The sequence below is a fragment of the Apteryx mantelli genome, chromosome 16, assembly GCF_036417845.1.
Source record: "Apteryx mantelli isolate bAptMan1 chromosome 16, bAptMan1.hap1, whole genome shotgun sequence".
In the NCBI taxonomy this organism is placed as follows: Eukaryota; Metazoa; Chordata; class Aves; order Apterygiformes; family Apterygidae; genus Apteryx; species Apteryx mantelli.
In genome coordinates this window covers 13,644,097-13,664,300 of record NC_089993.1, presented here as the reverse complement: position 1 = coordinate 13,664,300, position 20,204 = coordinate 13,644,097, and the positions used below count along the sequence as shown (strand labels likewise).

Here is a 20,204-nt window from a genome sequence, read left to right as displayed (position 1 = left end):
TTGATTACCCTAAACACAATCTTGTTACTTTATGCTATATGCTGCCAAGGCCATACATCTTTAAAATATAATGGTAACATACTGAAATTAAAAGGATTTGTAACTGTATAATACTGTGCAATAGGTCCTTTGACTTCCTGGCAGCTCCTGCCCATGTGCAGAGTTAAGCAGGTACACAAGTTTTCACAAAGTGAGGGCTGGTTTTTAGATTTTACACTTTTACATGTCCAATAAGAGCAGAATGTTCAATTTCATTGCTAATAGTTTATAATCAATAGCACTTTGGGGTTTTATTGCACTGGCCTTGTGCATAAATATACAGATTTCTGTCACTGTGTAGTGGAGGTTTTGTTCATTTCCTCTATCCCACGTTTAATCTGTTTTAAATGAATTAACTACTTTGGTTAAGTCACAGAAATGTTTCTGTTGTTCATAGCTTTAGTGAGAAGTTTATTTACTTTTTTTTTTCCCTGATAAAAATTGATCTGATAATCCGTTTTAAAATGTGAAGTTCCCTTTGCTTGTGGCTTTGTTTTATGTAGGCATTTTTTGCTGTTCTAGCAAAACATAACAATTTTGAAGTGCTGCTTCATGTTACTTTGTTCTAGTATCCATAACGGACATCAAATACTTTATTCTGAAGTCTCTTCTCCTTTTCTCTACTGTAGGTTTTATTCCCTTTTTTCCCCCCTTCACCTTCTGCAGTCACCTTCATAAAATGGCATTGAATGGTCATGTGTCAATGGCATTTTATAAAATGAGCTATAGAGAGATTTACTCCTTGCTTCCTATTTCATGTTCATTCATGCAGTAAGGAAAGGCAGACTTGACCTAGTCCTATTGATTTATGTGCATGTTAGTATTAATTCTACAGATTTTTAAAGCATTCTGGGTGAGTTGTATTAGAAGCAAAGTACAGTTAGAGTTTGTAAACTTATATTTCTTTATCTTTCCTTCTCATATTATATTCCATTAAGGCTAAATTCAGGCTCTTTGCCTTCTTCAAGGTATCTGCTGCACAATTAAATCCTCCTTCTGCAATAAATCCTTTCTATGAGAGAATGATAATGCATTTGAGGCTTAACAGACATCTTTTTCAATCATATTTGTTATACTGTATTCCTTGCTATTTACTTTTCAGGGGTTAATGGTTTCAAAGGACTTTGTTTTCTAACTTTCCTTTGTCATAAATGCCTTTTTTCAGGAAAAGGGTAACTTAGGAAAAAAAGAGATCATCTTGACAGAAAAGGGATCTAATAACATACTTGAACTATATCGTCTTCATGTGTAGCTTTGACTCAGCCTCTCATTCTCTTGTTTAATGTAAATAACTGTGCGGTTTCATCTCTAAGACATTAGGTTATTAGACCTACCCTGAATGCAAAATGGGACAACAAGAGATAAATGAGTCATATAATTAAGCACTTTGTCCATTCCCAGATGCCTAAGAAAGTCTTACTAGAGTGACTTCTGAAATGTTTCCAGAGTGATCTCCTCTAAAGAAAACAAAATCTAGGTACATTTCAAGTAGGTGATGCAGTTAATAATACTTTTTATTAATTCTAACATAGCTATTTAATATTTTCAAAGCTTGTTTTAAATGATTTTGTTAGTAGCTGCTAATATTTGTCTGTAGGGCAGTACTCTATTGATCAAGAATTCTGTTTTTGGTTCTGCCTTGAACAAATTCATCTATTCTTCTGTTCCTAAGAACAGTCAACATAAGCTAAAAAGATAAACAACTGCTACAATCACCCAGTGTGAACATTAAGATTAAAGTGTAACTGCTGCAAAAATTCCATATTCTGGCTTTACAATGAATATGTTTTTTTTTTTTTTCCAAGTGACACTTTGTATTAGAAATTGTTTTTCATGTTTTCATCTACTGTGAAGACTTTATTTTAAGGATGTCTTCTTGCTCATGTGTTGCTTAACGCAGTGTGTGAAGAGTAAGGGTGTTGTATTTTGGATTAGTGATTTTTTTTTTCCCCCCTCACAAAACCAACAGAGCTTTAATGGGTTTCTAGTCTACCTTATTTTCTCAAGCACAATACGTGATGAATCTGATTAATCCTACTCTAGTAATGCTGTTGCCATCCAGATACAACTAGCTGCCTTGGCTGAGCCTAAAAATCTTCCAAATTCTTAGTTTCAGGTTAGAAGATATATATATATATTTTTTTTATTTTATTATTATTATTTTTTTGCCTTAGCATTGAACCTATTTGAAACTAAAATACATTTACCATGGAATTTGGCATTACTATTTGTGGTCATTTTTCAGATTATAGCTGTATTCTGCAGCCTAGTTCTAAGAAATATATGTGAGAAATGTTTGTTTTATTTTTAATTATTTTTTAATATTTGAGATGTTCTCCCAAAAGCCATGTCTGAAAGAGATTGTTTCTCCTCTTCCCTGCCTTGCAGTACTAAACTAATGGTAACATCATAACACAAGTACTTGTAAATGTTTCGGACTATATTTTTGTTTTCTAAAATAATATGGGTATATTTAATGGACCTTGTTTAAGTTCTGCCATTTTAGTCACTGAGATTTCACATGGGAGGTTAGAAAGCGAAAAATGGTATCTTTGAAAGGGAAGTATTTTAACAGATACTTATGTTCATCATCAGCACTGGTGTTTTTGCTTTATTAATTCATTGCATAATATGATGCCTAAAGCTGTTTCAAGTTTACAGTAGGTCTGTCATAAATTGGCCTTAAGTGGCCTGTTATCATGCAGTCTAGTCAAGCCATTACGTTTGCCAGCTACGTGGTTTGCCAGTAAATGATGGCAAGGTTAATATTTGGTTACTGTGTATTATGAGCTCTGTGTGTATATAAAAACTAATCGTGAGCAGATTTAATTTATGGCAAAATATTTTTAGTTGACATGAGAAGTGTTTGTCTTCACCTCAAGCAGCGCGTTTCCTGTCCTTTTCGCAAGCTGAATAATTACTGAACACCAGAGCCACGTCTTAGTTTGCACTGTTGTTAATCCAGAGTAACCCACTGTCTTTACTGGAGCTGTTCTATAATTCACTGTTTTGATTAAAATCAAAATATTACATTGCAGTTGTTCAATCCTGTTCCCTTCGGATACTGTTACATTTAGGCTGGGGGTCACCTTGGCTCTCTTGCATTAGTCTTCTATAAAAATTTGTCTCCTTGCATGAATCTTACTTGGGAGGGCCATCAAAATGGGGCCAACCTTTTACCTTGACCTGGTGATAAAAGAACATGGTATATGTTCACTTTAAAAGTGCTCTCTATTTAATCTGCAGTGCAGAGTTTGACATATAATTTAAATCCTATTAGGTCAGATTGTGCTTTCTATGGGTTCCTTTCAAAATGTTGATTCAAAACATGAAAGAGGAAATGAAATGGGTGAGCCGGTACCTAGAGTGCCACTGGATTACTGGTAGCGGTGGGGATTTGTAGCATGAAATGGGTTTTGTCTGATGCACGGCATCCAGGGAGGCTTTGGTTGAGAGGAAAGGAAAAGAAAATGCAATGAGAGAGACAGTCACTGATACATAAAAATAATATTTAAAAGTGTTCTAGGGTGTGTGAAGAAAATAAACTTGTAAAATATAGTACAAACTTTTTAGAAGGAAGTGCAGTTTTTAAAGTACTCTTAACGTCAGGACATGTTTTGGCAGTATTCTTTGTGTTAAAAAATAAAATAAAAAAGATGAAAAAACACTGTTTCTAACCAAGTATTCAAGGCCTAAAAGCCTGAAGGCTGCAGTCAGTTCCAGTGCTGTCTGAGACAAAAATAACAGCCTCCGAGCGTCAGGTTTTCCATTCTTGACGCACCAGGTGAATGGGTTGTTTTATTGAGCGTTTACACTGCGGTGGCGGCGTGGGCCGGAGGAAGGGAGTGCGAGAGCGCTGAGGGCTGCGTCAATGCCCGACGTTGTTGGGTGTCTGTCAGGACTGGGAGGCTGCGGCTGGCTGCCTTAGCGTTGCCAAGTATTAGCTAAGCGTGCTGCTCTGGCAGCAAATTCGCACAACGGACTTTGTGTGAAGAGTGAAAATAAGCTAATTTTAAAGAGAATAGAAATCTGTAAGGGCAGGTATTTTGATGGCCATTTCAACGTTCACCTTGAATTTCTGTAACTTCCTAAATAGCTTTCTATTTTGCATATTTAAAAACAGACCTTATTGTCTTGTATTTCTTGATTTTTTTTTTTTTTTTTTATTTAAGTGTTCTACCTTATAAGTTCCTGATAAGTGTTTACTAAACTCATCCAATTTAAAACACCATTCCAGTCTAAAATATATAGTATCTTTTCAGTTGAGTTTGGTAAACAGAAATACTACTAAATACTTTTAAAAATAAGAGTGACTGACTCATGTCAGCTACTTCACAATTGTTTCATGCAACTATATTGTATTTACCTTTCTGTTGCATATGAAATAACTAATTACTATAGCAACTCTCCCTTCTCATAGTATTTACCCTTATAATTCTGTATTCACCAGCAACCCTAAATACAAACCAAAAAAAGCATAGTGTTCCGTAAACTGTACAGAAGGACACATGAAAACAAAATTTTATATATATATATATAGTTTTATATAACTTATCTATATTTTTATATATTATTTCTGCGCACACACATGAATGCCTTAAAAAAATAGCTTCTCTCTCTCTCTCTCTCTCTCTCTCTCTCTCTCTCTCTCACTCATCTGTATCTCTGGGCTTAGAAGAGACAGTCCGGAGTGTAAATTCCTTTTTCTTGCTAATCAAGGGGTTGACTGTTTCCATTGTATTCTCAGCTTCCTGCTTCCAGGCCCCTGGAGCCTGTTGCACAAAGCAAAGAGGCGTGGAAATGGGGATAGGGGCACGGACAGGCTCTCCTGAAAAGACAGGAAAGGCACCTGCTCTTCTTCCTGACCCACCTCTGGTTTTCCCCATGAACACTGATACTAACCCACACTTTACATTATTTAGTTGAAGATCTACTGTGTCGTATTGCTTTACAGTATGGAAGATATGGTTCTCATTTCAAAGAAACTAAAATGTTAAGATATCATAAGTTGAGAATGACGAGAAGGGAGAAAAAATGATCATACGTTCCCAGGCGCTGTGGGAATGTATCTAGCTCCTATGGGAAGGCTGTTGAATTACTAACAGGAGTTATGGGGAAACAGGAACAAGATGATGAGAGTGATATTCTCATAGAGAGTTCTGCGTGTCACTCACTTTATTGGGCTGAATTTCTCCATTACCTGCACTTTTGGGGATCTTCTGGGACCTTCTGCTTGCACGTGAAGGATCTGAAGGATGGTAGGATGATAAATCTCTGCTAACTCAAGGCGGCTTCTTAATGAATATGGATGGCAGAAAACATGATTTGGAGAGCAGCAGGTTAAACAGTTATTCATCCAGATATTTCTGGAAAAAGGAAGTGGCGAACAGTGTAAGATTAACACATGGGGGAGCCTGGGCTCAGACTGCCGGTGACTACAGAACCAGAATTTTGTCAGTGGCGTACAGTTTTGTAGGGCCTGCCACCTGTATACTGCGAAATAACTAAATTGCTGGAGGAGGCATGCCAGGGATCCAGCTCTGGAACCGAACCTGCCGTTCTTGCCATGGAAAAGACAATGTTCAGCGACAGCAGAACAAGTCTGTAGTCAAAAGACTCGTAGGTGAGACGCGGCTTGGGCACCGTGTTGCGGCACCCTGCACTTCCAGCTTTTTTTACCGGCTCCCGGCTGAGATTTAGTAGCTCCTTATCGACAGTCCTAATTTGGGTGAAGTCAAACTGGGCGTTTTAGGCTATTGCCAGCTACTGCTCTCAGGAGCATGTTGCAATATCCCGGCCCAGACTGGCACCCCGACAGCCCGTCAGTGCAGGGCAGCGAAGGGGCTGGGTGACGTGGCCGCCCGCGCCTGGAGCGGGCTGAGGCGGGCCGCGTTGCAGGGTTTGCACGGCGTGGGAGCGAGGTTTCTGCTCTGCACCCTTCCAAAGCAAAACAGAACAGCCTAGCGCTTAGCAGCAGCAGGCAGAAGTCAGCGGTGTGACTTTGTGCTGGAAGGGAGCAAAGAGGAACGGGCACGTTTAGGGTCTGCTGAGAGGAAGCTGAGAAATCTGCCGCCCCTTGGCTGTTCCTTAGTGCCTTACAGGCAGGCTGCAATCTCTGATAAAACAGCGTGAGAAGTTAATCAGCAGATGTATGCGATGGGTTTTATCAGGTGTGCTGAGAATGAATGTGAGAGGTTACTTTATTAACGCTGAACATGCAGCTAGTTAACAAACACTAAGGTTTAATTTTCAGACCAAAAAATGAATAGTGGCTATTTGGGTATTAACTGCTATCTCTACTTCTTGTGTGCTATTCTCTGACGTGACAAGAAAAGAGGATCTTACTAAGTCGGTATGTCCTGTCCTGCAGAGAAGGAAGTATTTTATTTTGTCTGGCACTCCATGTCTCTTCTGCATAATAAACATGATTAGTTATTACTCAATCATTTATGAGTGTCTCAATAGTCTGTGGCCAGATGCAATTATTTAGTTAAATTGCTGTGATTAGCAATAGCAAGACGTTTCTTATTCCTCTTATGTATATACTCTAATTAATAAATATGTTAGTTAAATATATTTTATTGCTGCTCTTTTTTAACTAACTTCAGACATCTAAGAAAAAAAGAAACAAATATGGTTATATGTTTATCAACAGGCCAAGTTCTTGTAGAAATTTCAAGAACACACAAGAAACTTAATGACTGTCTAGAGGAAAGTGTAAGTTAAAAGATTTTTTTAATCTATTTAAACTTTTGAAATTATAAATTACTTTTTTGCTAATTTTTTTAATAACCCTTTATTTATTTGCTTTTAAAGTTCAAAAAATTTCATAAAGAAATTATATCTGAACTGGAGAAGAAAACAGAACTGGATGTAAAATACATGAATGTAAGTACGTTGAACTCTAATAGCAAAGAATATCATGTTTTATATATCTGTTACTAGTCATAGTATTTTTTCAGAAATTGTTCAGTAAGAGTCAATTAATACATTAGAATTGAGGTCTAAATATATAAAAATGACAAAAAATGTCAGGGAACCAATGCATGACTTAGTGGCATTTTTAAACTAAAGTGGAGAAAAGCAATTGGCAAATTTATTTGATGTAAATTAGCGATATATAATAAATATGGGTAATGCTTTCTAGTCATTTATATAGTTATGTTGCTGTGTGCATTATGAGATGTTTTAAATGCTTTGTTTGCAGGCAACTTTAAAGAGGTACCAAACTGAACACAGAAGCAAATTAGATTCTTTAGAGAAGTCTCAGGCTGAGCTAAAAAAAATCAGAAGGAAAAGTCAAGGAGCACGAAATGCAATGAAATATGAGCATAAAGAAATGGAGGTTAGTGTATTGTCTCATTGGTTTCCTTTGTATGAGAGCTGGTCAACAGAAAACATTACGCTGTTAACTGAGTCTTTTCTAAAATCCGACATATGAAGCTTACCACAACTTTTTTATATGCAATATAATTAGTTAATACACATAACTCCTAAGTTGTTTGGCAACAGTTCATCTCTAAAATCTCAAAGAACGTGGTGTTTTTCATTTCTCTAAGTCAGGTTGTATTAAAGGCACTTTCCAGCTGAAATTAAGCTTTGGACTGCAGTGCTGTTTATATTCAGAAACCTCTGCTTCAGTTTCTAGGATTAATCCCTTGACCACCAGTTCATTTTTTTTAAAGTAGCTCTGTAACTAAACCTTTATGCAGAGGCTTACACAGGGAATTAGCTATGCCATGTAAATTCAGCTGTAATGTGCTATAAATTTATTTCCCAAAGTAGGCAAATGGCAATTTCTGTTATCACTTATTATTACCTGTCCTACTGATCATAAAACACCATTGCCATCTTGAGGTGAAATGGAAAATGGCAAGATAATGAAGAGAAATTTTATTTGAAATATTAAGTCATATTCTGGTTGCCATGTATCTCACAAAAATATTTGTCATGGCTATTCTTATTCATACGAACAAAATCTTTATTTCATGTTAGTTTTTATGTTTTTTCCTCCTTATCTTTCTATTGTATTTTTCTCTTCAAAGAAAGCATTGGTTATAACCAGGTCCAGCAAACATAAATAATACTGGCTTGTTTCTTACTACCTATCTTTTAACCTGCATTCAGGAGAGTTCTTTTTTTGAGGTATTGGACTGAGAATTCAAAGACTGGCATTTAATCACAGCCTAGCCATGAACTTTCCTGATAACCTTCGATAAATACATTTTATTCTCTTTAGTAACTCATGTTCCCCTCTACAATGACATATAGATTCATCGTAGCTTTGTTAGGGTAAATGTAACTGCTATGAAGCAGTAGTAGATGAAGGTAATTAGTCTAATTAAAGAACACCTGTGGCCTTAAAATTGCTCAGCTCACTTGCTACTGCTTTGAAGATGTCTTCTTATTTGCTCCAGAATTTTATTCAGAGGGTAAAATACTTTTTACTGTTTTATTTCACTGAGTTTTATTTTTGTCCTCTAAATAGATTATTGATTGCCTATAATAAGCATATACACTTATCTGATGAGGATAGGGGAGTTAAGTGTGTGCATGAAAAGAGGAGGAGTGTGCAGGAAAGGAATAGAGCCTTCTTACCACCCTGTCCCGCTCCAGCTCCCCTTTCCAAAACCCTTTTTGAGGATTTTGGAGTTCACTTCAGTAATAAGGTAGAGTATCAAATCAAACTCAGAGGTGGTATATGATTTTTCTTTTACGTAGTATGTGGAAACTGTGAGCTCTCGACAGAGTGATATTCAGAGATTTATTGCAGAAGGCTGCAGAGAAGCTCTCCTTGAAGAAAAAAGAAGATTCTGTTTTCTGGTGGATAAACACTGCAGTTTTACTCAGCACATGAACTTCTATCACGTTCAGGTCAGTGGCATTAACATAAGCAGAAGTAAAACTCCTGAAGTCTAATAATCATACAGAAGATCTGCAGTACCTCCTGCAGGATGTTGATCAGACAGGCATAAATAGCAAAGGTGGCACAAGCAGCACTGTAGAACTGGACAAACTCTGTCATGACCAGTTCACAGAAAATGTTTTCAATGGAATGTTTTCTCTTAAATGCATTATAGCAACAATGAAAGATTGCTGTGACTTTTTAAAATCATACTTAAAAGAAATTATGGGCTGATCAAATAGTTCCAACCTCTAAACCTGAAAAAGTACAGTCTTTCTATCATGTTCTTTGTTTTAAAGAGATATCACTTAATTATGTGAGCCTTTTAAAAGACTTCCATTTCACTGAGGTTATATTATTTTGGTATAATGAAAATTTAGCAAATAGCTCTGTGCAATTTTATGAAAAGGCATGTCTTTGACTAATACCTTTTAAATTTGGATGCAGTGTGCAGACTTCCTCAACTCTAAGCTGCATGGGTGGCAGGAAATCTGTAGTGATGCCACAAAAGTGCCTGAAAAAGTTAAAATTATGATAGATGAAATAAGGACACCTGGTTCCACTCCAATATCAGGAACTCCACAGCCTTCACCAATGATAGAGAGAAACACCATGGTACGTATGTCATTCTCTGCTGCTTAAAGGTTCTGTCTCTCAGATGGGAATGGATTAGCTTCACTAATTTCTTTTGTACGTAAGCATTTGGGTTCAGGTCTGTAATTTACCTCTGTTGGAATATACTGGGGCTGGGTATGAAAGCAAAATGATTAAACTGATGCTCTACTACTGGAAATACACACAGTATAGTGGGCAGAAGCATATATCCAAACACGGCTCAGTTTTCAGGGGGGTGCATAGGACTCTTTCCACAGAGCCCAGCCTCGGGCCTACATTTGTTCTAGCCGCTCCATTTCCGACATTCTTATCTGTAAGATACAATTACATACTCAGTAGTTCAACATAAAAACTGGTATTTTCTATTTTCTTTCCCTCTTCTTTCCTCCCTCCGTGATTTTTATTACAGCATATTTAAGAACAGGTTAAATTCTAAATTTCACCTATTTGTATGTTGTGTTACCACTAGCTGCTGAATTTCTAAATGATATTAATCTCCAAAATTTTTTTAGAAAGCTACTAATCTAGGTAAGAATTTGTGGAAAAGGGGGTTTTCATAGCACTCCCACTAATAAATGTTTGTCAAGGGACAGAAGCCTCGTATGAACTATTCTTATCAACAATTCAGATGGAACACAAGGACTTTCTGAAGGGTCTATATATATAAAATTTAGGTATATTTGAGTATTGCTTTCTAGAATTTAATGTTGCAAATAACCTAAGATGTCACTGTCACCTCAATATTGTGTTAATCTTGTTTCTGTGACTCTAGATTGGAAATGATTTTTATCCTCAACATGAAAATGCATCAAAAGTGCCCCCTGCCCCTACAGGTAGGGCATACACTAGTCCGCTAGTTGATATGTTTAACAATCCTGCAACGGTTTCGAAGGTATCTTCCGAAAGACTAAATAATTCAGCAGGTGAGTGTCTTTGTTACAGACTATGTAAGTGCAAATGACGTAATGCTGAGAATTAGCCTAGGATTTCTTGACTTCCACGTGATGTGATGCCTGAATTCCAGAAGATACAGAGGAGTAGAAAATGGTCTTTACAAAGTGTTTATATACTAGTTACCTTTAAGTCACATGAAGGGAAGAACCGTTTGCAGTACAATGCAGGTCGATAGGCAGATTCTGTTTTAATCGCTTTCCAGGCCTTCCCGATTAACCAGCTTAAATGCTCTTAAGACTCCCACTCTAACAGAAGATGACACTCTCTGATTTTGAGCAAGATATATCTAAGTGATTATTTCAGTGCACACAGACGTAAACCAACATTGCAGTCTTGTTCTGTTTTGTGCGGGGGGGGGTTTTGTTGTTTTTTGTTTTTTTTAAGAGCATGTACCAGTTGGGGAAGAATACATGTGGGACAAAATGAACATACTCTTTTATTTCTTTGCTGAAATGCAAAATCCTACTGAGATTTGTTGTATTTGTTTTTAAAAATACTAATTGTTTTGCTCTGCTATAGGGAAGGAAAGAAAGAACAAACTATGTCTAGATCACTATGTTAAGAAATGCAGAACTCTTCAATGTGATAATAGCAATTTTAGCGTTTCTTGCTTAAAAATACCTTTACAATATACTGTACTGGTCAAATAACATATGGTTTTAACACCTCTTTTAAGTCTTCTGGTAAACATCTAATGTCTCTAAGGTGCCAAGTATCTGCAACTTTCATTGATTCAATTGAAGTTGAGTGCAAGGCACACTTGAAAATGAAATCTTACACTACATACACAGTGAAATTTTTTTTAGAATGGAAAATTTTCAGACAAAGGTCTTTTACGGATGTGTGCATTTAGCATTTTGTATGCCAAAAGAGGAAAGCAGTAGCAACAGTTAAAATTCACATAACTTCTATGTTTCTTGGTTCAGCCTTACTGTGACAGCATGCATATGTATAAATACACATACTATTAAGGACTTCGTGGTAATCAAACATTTGCATATAATTGAGAGGAATTCAATACCCAAAGCAACACAAAGTCAGGGCTTGATTTGCACTTCAGTATTCTGTAATCTTCTTCTTTGTCAGACAACTAACTATATTTGACTTTGTAAATGTGCGGTCAGTTTTGAATTTGGGCTTTTCTCTTTGACAGAGAATTCAGATGATGCCAGTTTATCACGTTCAACCTCTGTCGCCACAGGACTGAATATAATGAAAAGACAAAAAGTAAAGACAATCTTCCCACATACTGCTGGAAATAACAAGACATTACTTAGCTTTGCACAGGGGGATATCATCACACTTCTTGTAGCTGAAGAAAAGGATGGCTGGCTTTACGGGGAACATGACTCAACTAAAGTGTAAGATAATCAATATATTACCCAATTTGAACATTAAGGACAAATGCCTCTTATCAGTTTTTAGTAGCAGATATTGGTAAATGTTCTTCCATCTTTTTGCTCGCTGTCATTGACTGGGAACTTGGAGTCCTTCTGTAAGGTAAATCATTGCACTTATTTTAGGGAGACTTTGTACACTTACTTGGTATCATCAAAAGCCAGGTCTTTAAATGTTGAATCTTCTCACTTCATTGAGCCTACTGTTCTGTCCAGTGTTGTCTTTTAAAAGATAGGTCCAATTTTATGTAACATGAAATCTCTTCCCATTACAGAAAAGGATGGTTTCCATCTTCATATACAAAACTGCTAGAAGAACCGGCGGAAGAAAAAGCATTTGTCCCAGTGCCAAGGTAACATTTTAGATGAGACTTGCAGAAATGCTCAAATCTTTAAATTTCTCTAACCTTTACTAAAAATGTTGCTTTTCTGCTCATGTTCTTTGTTGCTCAGCAACGTGTACAGTAAATACTTTCTAACAGTTTGTAGTGTGATGCCTTGATTACATTATCATGTCTTAATGATTATCCGGGGACCCAAGAACTAGCATCACCCTCACTTCTTGTAGTCCTACCAACTTCAGTGGGACTATGCCTTTTATTAAATTTCAGTTCATGCACTTTTTGTGCTTTCTGGGGACTAAAGATATCTTTTAGGGGCAAAAGATGTATTATATTAATACTGAAAATATTATTTGTTGGGTTATGTCTTGCAGCCCTGCACCAATCAGAAGTGTTAGTTCTGTAAATCTTGCAGAAAAAGGTGGTGTTGTCCTCCCACCGCCAGACTATCTGGGATCCTTGCAAACAGGTTCAACATCAGACAAGAGAATGGAGTCTTCCAAAGTTACTGCTGTTAAAACACCAGCCGAGAGACCAGAAAGTGCGGGTCCTGTAAGTAATCAGACACCATGAATCCAAATGTTCTGCCCTTCTTACTTTTCTTGACCTACTTAACTGAGCTCTTAAATGAGGTCCTGGAATATTCTAGCTGCTCCACCTGTACTAGACTTAGCGCATCTGATGCAGTTTTCTTCAGATGTACCATACTTCTTGGCATTTCAGTCTCTCTGTTCATAGTAACAGGAAGGGAGAGGAATTGTTTAGAGGTATAACTAAGAGTACAATGAGACTTTTTTTTCTTTTTTTAAGCAGGTAGAATTATTCTGCATAGCAGAGAAAACTTCTCAATAATGGAATATGTGAAATGTTAGAACAAATCCTCATGGAAGGCAGTACAAATCCATCATCTTAAGTGACTTTAAAGCTGTAGGGGGCCAGGAGTTTTGAAGTAGCCTAAATTCTGTATTCAGTACTTTACGCAGCTCCATGAAAGTTGATATTTTTGTGGATGTAGTTGAGGGATAGATGTACTAATTAGAGTCTATAATAAGCAAAATTACAGCTGAGTAGAAATATATATTTTTTAATAGATAGTACTATATATATCTGGTATTTCTGCCACTAAGTCAGCATTCAAACAATGATTCAAGTTGAAAGTTAGTAATTGATTAATTTGATTATATTAGTCTTGCTCTTACTGCATAGCTAAATAAATACTTTGCTGATGTGCACTTAATGGTGATAAATATATTTGAGATTTTCTTCAAAAATTGATCTTTAAGATGATAACAATTTGATGGGAAAAAATGTACTGTGATTTATACAGATATCAAGTTGTCACTGCTAAAATTGAAAGACAGTGCCAGGGAAAGATGCTGAGTTCCATTAGTAGGTACCATAGCAAGCTTCTGAGAAGGAATCCTATAAATTACATTTAGTTATTTATTGGTAAAACTGAAATATTTTATACAGCGATATAAAGATCTAAGCAACATCTAAGCTGTCCCTTTTGACAGATGTTTATGTTTTCTAAGTGATCTGTTGAATTATACAGTAAAACTGAAGTAGCCTGTGTAAATTTGTACTTCATAGAAGGGAAGTTCTAAAGGAAAAAAAAAAAGAAAGAAACTGGAAGTTTGTTGCATCACACTCATTAATGGTAAAATAGTCCATTTTAAGTTCAAAGAATGACACAATGTATATAGCAGTATTTGATCTTCTTTAAAATGGTAAAGCATCAGAAAATAATGATCTTTATCAAAGAAGTCTCCTCTTTCTACTTTTTTTTTTAATCTGCTATTAGGATGTCAAGTTTGTTTACAGCATTTTTTACTTAGAGGTATTAGGCATTTGGGGGGTTTTTTAGTGTCTTTATGTTATATTGACAAACGTAGAGAATGAACTGTGTTTAAAAATAAGTAAAATAGAAACTTTCATTTAATAATGACAATAATAAGTAACATCCAAGACACCATAATAGAAAAGCATTACCATCTCAGTAAGACACCAGCAACCAGTGTGCACAAATCATATTAATTGTCTGAAAATAACATCTGAATTTTAAACTATTGAAGAATTTTAACAAATAGGGGGAAGGGAATTAAATGTATTAATTTTCTTTTTTGAGTAAACAGTATTTCTTTGAATACTCCATTTTTGTAATTAAAAAAATTAGACAAATCCATGATGTAAAGTAGAGCGTGTGATCTTGACTTTGCAAATAAAAAAAAAAGAGGAAAATTGCTAGAGATTTAGCTATAAAGGCCTTTCGGAAATGTTCCAGCATATTGAACTTGGCTTTGTAAAGCCACTGTACAGCTATGTTGGGAGAACAGCTATAGGTACAACACAGAGACACGTTTCTACTAACCATTGCCAAAATGTCTCTTGAAGTTATAGAAATAGAAACAAAAGGTATCTTTGCTCCAGTAGGAAGGCAAAAAAAGGCTACTACTACTCATGTAAGTATTACGGAAAATCTGTGATCCTCAAAATGAATGAAAAACTGTATGCTCTGCAGCTAAGATGAGGTTCATAATAAAGAGAATGAAAGTTGCTTGCCAGGGAGGTGGGAAACTCTCCTCTCATTAAGGAGACCTTTCCCCATTTAGACTAGAGTAGTAATGTTTTGGGATGGTTTTTATTTTTTCTAAGACTTTCTATTAAAAGTTTAGCTGACTTTTGTCAGAACACTCTAATATTAGCGTGTATATTTCAATATAGCATATTTCAGTCCACATCTCAGGAAGTGGCTTTATTTATCGGTAGCGAGCCCTGTTGTGTAGGAAGTATGTGATATAGTGCTTCCAGCACAATGTCTTTCTATGAGAATAAAGCTTTTCACATCCATTAAATGAGTATCAAGAAGTAAGATCTAAATTTTAGTGTTGAGCCCTTTCCAGATCAAGTATCTCGGAACTTCTAAAATTATTGTGAAGAAAGCCATCTCTATTTTGACCTATTTGTGGTTTTCATTTTTGGATAAAGCAGCAATGAGCCCTAACAACTATGTAATGTCAGATTTATACACTGGTTCATTTATTCTATGGCTAACAGTTGAGACCTGTGAGATCAATATGTCCTTCAAACGTAATTATGTTAGTGATAGTTAGAAGATGTATTAGCCTGTGAAAGTTGCCAGGCAAGCAGAACGGTGAGTTCTTTGCCCTCCGACAAGTAAAAGGTGACTTGCTGTACAGCTTTAAAATTATTGAATCTGTTAAATTGTCTCAGTGTGCTGCTGCCTTTTATATGGCTAACCGTCCTCTGGCAGCTCTCAAGAGCAGTCACCTTAAGAAAGGCTTTTTTTCATTTATGGCATTTTGGTTTTTATGAATAAATGTAAGGCTCATGGACTAGCATTCTTGTTGAACTGAAAAACCAAGAGGAGTGGCGAATCATTCCGCTGCTAGACTAGGACAGACTTCTAATTGGAACCATTTAGTCTCTTTGGAGGCCAGAGTAGGTTTATAGTCTTTTAAGAGTGGAAGATGTATACGTCTTTTTTTTGGTTTCTAAATTTCCACAGGGAAAGCAAGATCCAAAAACTGAGAAACTCTAGAGCGTAAGCTAATTACTTCTCTTGTTGAGGTACCCCATAACTCATAGCAGCTATATTTTTACTGTGATCCCCTGATCCTTCTTACCCGTTACACAAAAAAGAAGTGTAGAGGAGAGTCACTGCACTTGCACCAAAGGATTCTGCTCCATAATCGCTGTTTACTTCCATTCCTTTGAAAAGCTACAGTGCTTCCTTGTCTTTCCTGCTTCTGTGCAAGTTACCACCCCCACCCCCCCACGAGGCTTTGGAAAGAAGCTAAATATTACACCAGGCTGGTTTGTAGACTGGTTCAGGATTTGTATACGTGTGAAAGATGATAGTCTTTTATGTAGAAGCACAAAACGATTCATTGAGGCATCTTATTTTTGTTTCAGAATACACAGAATAATAGCTCAAGATTTCAAGTGGGAAAGATGAGGGATGGTTCTTGCAAGCTGCAGTTTTAAATATGATGGAATTTAAATTTTTCATGGTGTGTTATGTAGAACAGTTTTATACAGAACAGTTTCATTTAAGAAAAGAGTAGTTGATAGGTTTTTGATAGTTGGTGTTCAGTAAAAAAAGCAGCATGTAATTCAGACATTAATTCATCAAAGTATACAACTATAGGCCTGATGCTAGTTACAACAGATGTGATTCCAATTACATTGTTCATGTACATGTACAAGCTAAGCACAGGCTTTAGAAAGCTGCTGAATTAGGTCCTGAGTAAATACAGATTTCAAGGCACCATGACACAGGTGAAGAACACGATATCTAGGAACTACTGGTACAATAGATGATGTACCTCAAAAGAAAAGACTTAGACTTTGTTTAGCAGTGAAATTTTCAATTCAAGTATTAGCAACAAAATGGGCATACAGATTGAATGATTAGTAAAAATCAAAATGCTGTATAAAAGGCAAATGTATATTTCTGCTTCTACATGCACAAATGTGGTGGACAAATTTTCAATCATGTTTGAGCTTTATCTGACACCTATTAGAAACAGTGTGATTAGTTTGCAGTTCAAAATATGTAATTTTAAGCCTGACTGATTATTACTACAAGTTGGGGGGGAGCAGAAATCAGATGTTTGCCAAAACTTCTGCTTTGTGCAACAGGCTTGCCAACTATATTTGCAATAGTTCTTCATTTTATCACATCTGAAACATTGTATCCCGTAGTAACGCTGTCGCAGTGCAACACTGCCATCTTTTGGGTTATCTTAACTTCATAAAAATACAGTACATTTCATCACAGAAGTACAGTGCAAACTGTAGCTATAAAAACAAGTGTTTTCAGATCATGCATTTAAATGTGAGTGTAATTATAATGAAATACTAGCAATGGCTATTCAAAACTATTGCTTCTTTTGTATCATTGCTCTCATACAAACAATGCAAAATATATACATATACTATCAATCGGCTGTTTTCCTGCTTTTTTTTGTTACTGTTTCCTACCATCACCACCCCTGAAAGTCATGGGAGATATCTGAACTTGTATTTTTTAAATCAACAGTAGCTAAACATGGTAGCTGGTATAAAAACTATATAATACAGATGAGAATCTGCTCTCACCTCAGGCTTTTAATTTTTAAAAATGTTACTATGCTGGATGCTGCCTTTTTAACTTTGACTTTACGGTTGCATGACAATGTGTTGACTGTGCTGTCTGTGTATAAAATCTGCTCCAAGCCCAGTGTTCAAGTCCAGTTTTGGCATTTCACTCTGACAACTAGTAGTTTATAAATTATGCTATATAAACATTGTGGTAAGATATTCGTACTGCAGATACTTTTGCCTTTTTTTTTTTTTTTTTTTTGGTTGAGGACTTTGTTTCAGTGACATTTGCTATTTTAACCTACAAAAAGTTAATCTATAAACCTGTACAAAGGTTCTAGCCCAGCTAGAACTGAGACAGGTGCTCGATGATCTTGAACTTGAAAGAGCAGGCAAGGCCCCGCTGTTTTAGGGGCGCCTCCGCTCTCTCCCCTGCATGCAGGCAGCTGGTGCGTCTTTACATTTCGAATGTTGATGTTCCGAGCTAATTTTCTCTCCAACTACATCTCCACAGTTGAACTGCACCGTTATTACTGCAAAGGGCTAGATGTTTTATCTTGTTTTAATGACAGGGCCTCTTTTCTTTAGAGGACAGTTGAGATGACCACCTGTAGCATTTGTTTCTGCAAACCTATATAAATACTCTTTCTTTTACAGAAACCTGATATGAATGGCATTATAAAACCACCTTTTCTAAGGTATTTTTTTAAGCTTTTATAATACAGCTATATTTATTTGTATTGGCTAATATCACTGCATTAATTGTGAGGGGAAAAGAGGATGTTTTTCCTGTATTTCTCTAGGACCTTTCCTAGGCATTGGTAAAACATTATGGCTAAAATAAATAGGTTGTACTTTTCTCAGGAATGGCATTAAGTAAAATATGGCACTTTAGCCTGCTAATACACTTCTTGGGGAAATAATAAAGTGGTTTGACAGCGAACGGAAGTCAAACTACATCCTTAAGGGTTAAAAATAAAAATTCCAGAAGACTGGAAGTCATTTAAAGTATGTCCCAAACTACCTCAACATTAACTTCCCAAATTTTGGACCTCTGTCATATATAAGCTTATGTTTTAAAAAATCAAGTTAAACTGAGTTGCATAGAAGCTGCAGATGTAATTTAGTCTCCAAACAACTGTTGGATGAAGAAACTGCATGGCTTAAAAATTAGTCTTGCTTTTGATATGCTGTATTGCAGTGAGCCTTCTAGTAACTTTGTGCATTTCTTTTCAGTGGAGAAAATCCTTTTGCCACCGTGAAACTCAGACCAACCGTAACAAATGACAGATCAGCACCAATTATTCGATGAATATAATACTATGACTGTACCTCTTCCTTCTAAACACCATTTTCAGCAATGACAACTGCTATCTGAAGTTGTTCTAAACTTATTTAAATGTAATTACTGTACAGTAGAATGATGCTGGAGTGGATTTCTGATTTTTAAAGACCTGTACTTTCTAATGAGGTAACTGCTTTGGGCAAATGTTTGAGCATTTTGGCTTGATTTTGCAGTATGCCCTTTTTGTAGCGTGACAGAATTGTGAAAATACTGGAGATAGTTTGGGTACTCTAGTACGCCAGCTTAATAGCTCGCAACAATCAATCTTTGGCATTCCTTGTTTGGAAACTGCAATGGTAAGTTCTAGAATATAAGTCTGCATATGCCCCTTAAAGCTGTTTTTTTTTTTTCAAATAAAACAATATAACAACTGCCTTAATATTCCAGAGTAGAGAACTGCTTGTATAAAGTGATTATATTTCATTATTTTTGTTTAAGACACCCTAGGTTATAAATAAATATTTATCCTCTAAGAATAGGCATGTTTGTAATGCTTTGCTTAATGTTCACAGATACAAATTTTTAAATGTTATCACAAACCTATATTTAAAGTCAAATGTTGTACTGTAAGCACATTCTTCAATGATAACTTCTTTAAAACACTTTGTCAAACTTTAGTCTTATGAAAAAATGTCGTAATAAAATAGTGCCATGATTTTTTTTCAAATGCTAATATAAAAAGCTGCCTTTGAAGTTCTACATTACTGCAGCCCTTCACAAGAGACAGAACAGATGAAGGTTTTCAATTTTTTTTTGGTCAAGGAGCCTAGCAATGGCATTAATGCTGACAGGGTATAGTATCTTAGTTAAGTGAAATATGGCTTTTTAAAGTGCATAGCTCTGGACCTGAAGCTGTTACCTCAGGCTCTGATCTCCTAAATCATATAGAGTTAGTCTGAGAGATTTTTCCTACTGTAATAATCTTAGAAACTGACTCCTCACTCTGCATCAGTGAACAGTTCACATATTTCCCACCTACTGTATACAGTCTGTATCATTTGAGCACCCCTAGTCCTTAACCCTTACTCGTTCTACATTCTGCCTTACATATGGACATTCCCCCCCTGCAGCACCTCCTGGCTATTTGTTTTGTTGTGCCATGCTTCTACTGCTATAAACAGTGAATTCAAGTCATGGTAAATGCATTTCGGTTACTTAGTATATGAGCATGTGATGGCTGCAGAGGTAGAGTACACTCATTCCATCTCCTCCTCTCCCTTTCCGGATCAAGGCTGAGGATACTTCATTTGCTATGTCATCTTGCACAAAGATCTATCATGACATTTCAAAACACTAACAGTTTAGGAGTGCAATTTATACTCAAGCCAGTTTTCTAAAATGTACTAGTTAGAGGCAAATCAAACTATACTGTATCAGCCTTCAACAGTTCAGTAGTAGCATTAAATATTTTGACATGCAAAAGTATCTTTATCTGCTGGAAGCTAGTATTTGGCAATGCCATAGCTCTCTCTTTCGGTAAGTAAGTGCTCCCTGCTGCACCA

At 36.2% G+C, this 20,204-nt stretch overlaps 1 protein-coding gene across 2 annotated transcripts in view; it reads left to right on the top strand.

Annotated features, from left to right (window-relative positions):
* Positions 1-19,178, top strand: part of BAIAP2L1 (BAR/IMD domain containing adaptor protein 2 like 1) — a 44,112-nt gene extending 24,934 nt beyond the window's left edge. Inside the window, exons 4-14 of one of the 2 annotated variants that reach the window (XM_067306437.1) lie at positions 6,695-6,756; positions 6,856-6,927; positions 7,247-7,384; positions 8,761-8,913; positions 9,392-9,559; positions 10,332-10,392; positions 11,667-11,874; positions 12,186-12,263; positions 12,626-12,803; positions 18,015-18,055; positions 18,594-19,178. In XM_067306437.1, the coding sequence (XP_067162538.1) occupies positions 6,695-6,756; positions 6,856-6,927; positions 7,247-7,384; positions 8,761-8,913; positions 9,392-9,559; positions 10,332-10,392; positions 11,667-11,874; positions 12,186-12,263; positions 12,626-12,803; positions 18,015-18,055; positions 18,594-18,669 (1,235 nt within the window). In that variant the 3' untranslated portion in view covers positions 18,670-19,178. Of the gene's footprint in view, positions 1-6,694; positions 6,757-6,855; positions 6,928-7,246; positions 7,385-8,760; positions 8,914-9,391; positions 9,560-10,331; positions 10,483-11,666; positions 11,875-12,185; positions 12,264-12,625; positions 12,804-18,014; positions 18,056-18,593 lie in introns of both variants that reach the window. The other variant, XM_067306436.1, reaches the window with a different exon arrangement.
* The last annotated feature ends 1,026 nt before the right edge of the window (positions 19,179-20,204 follow it).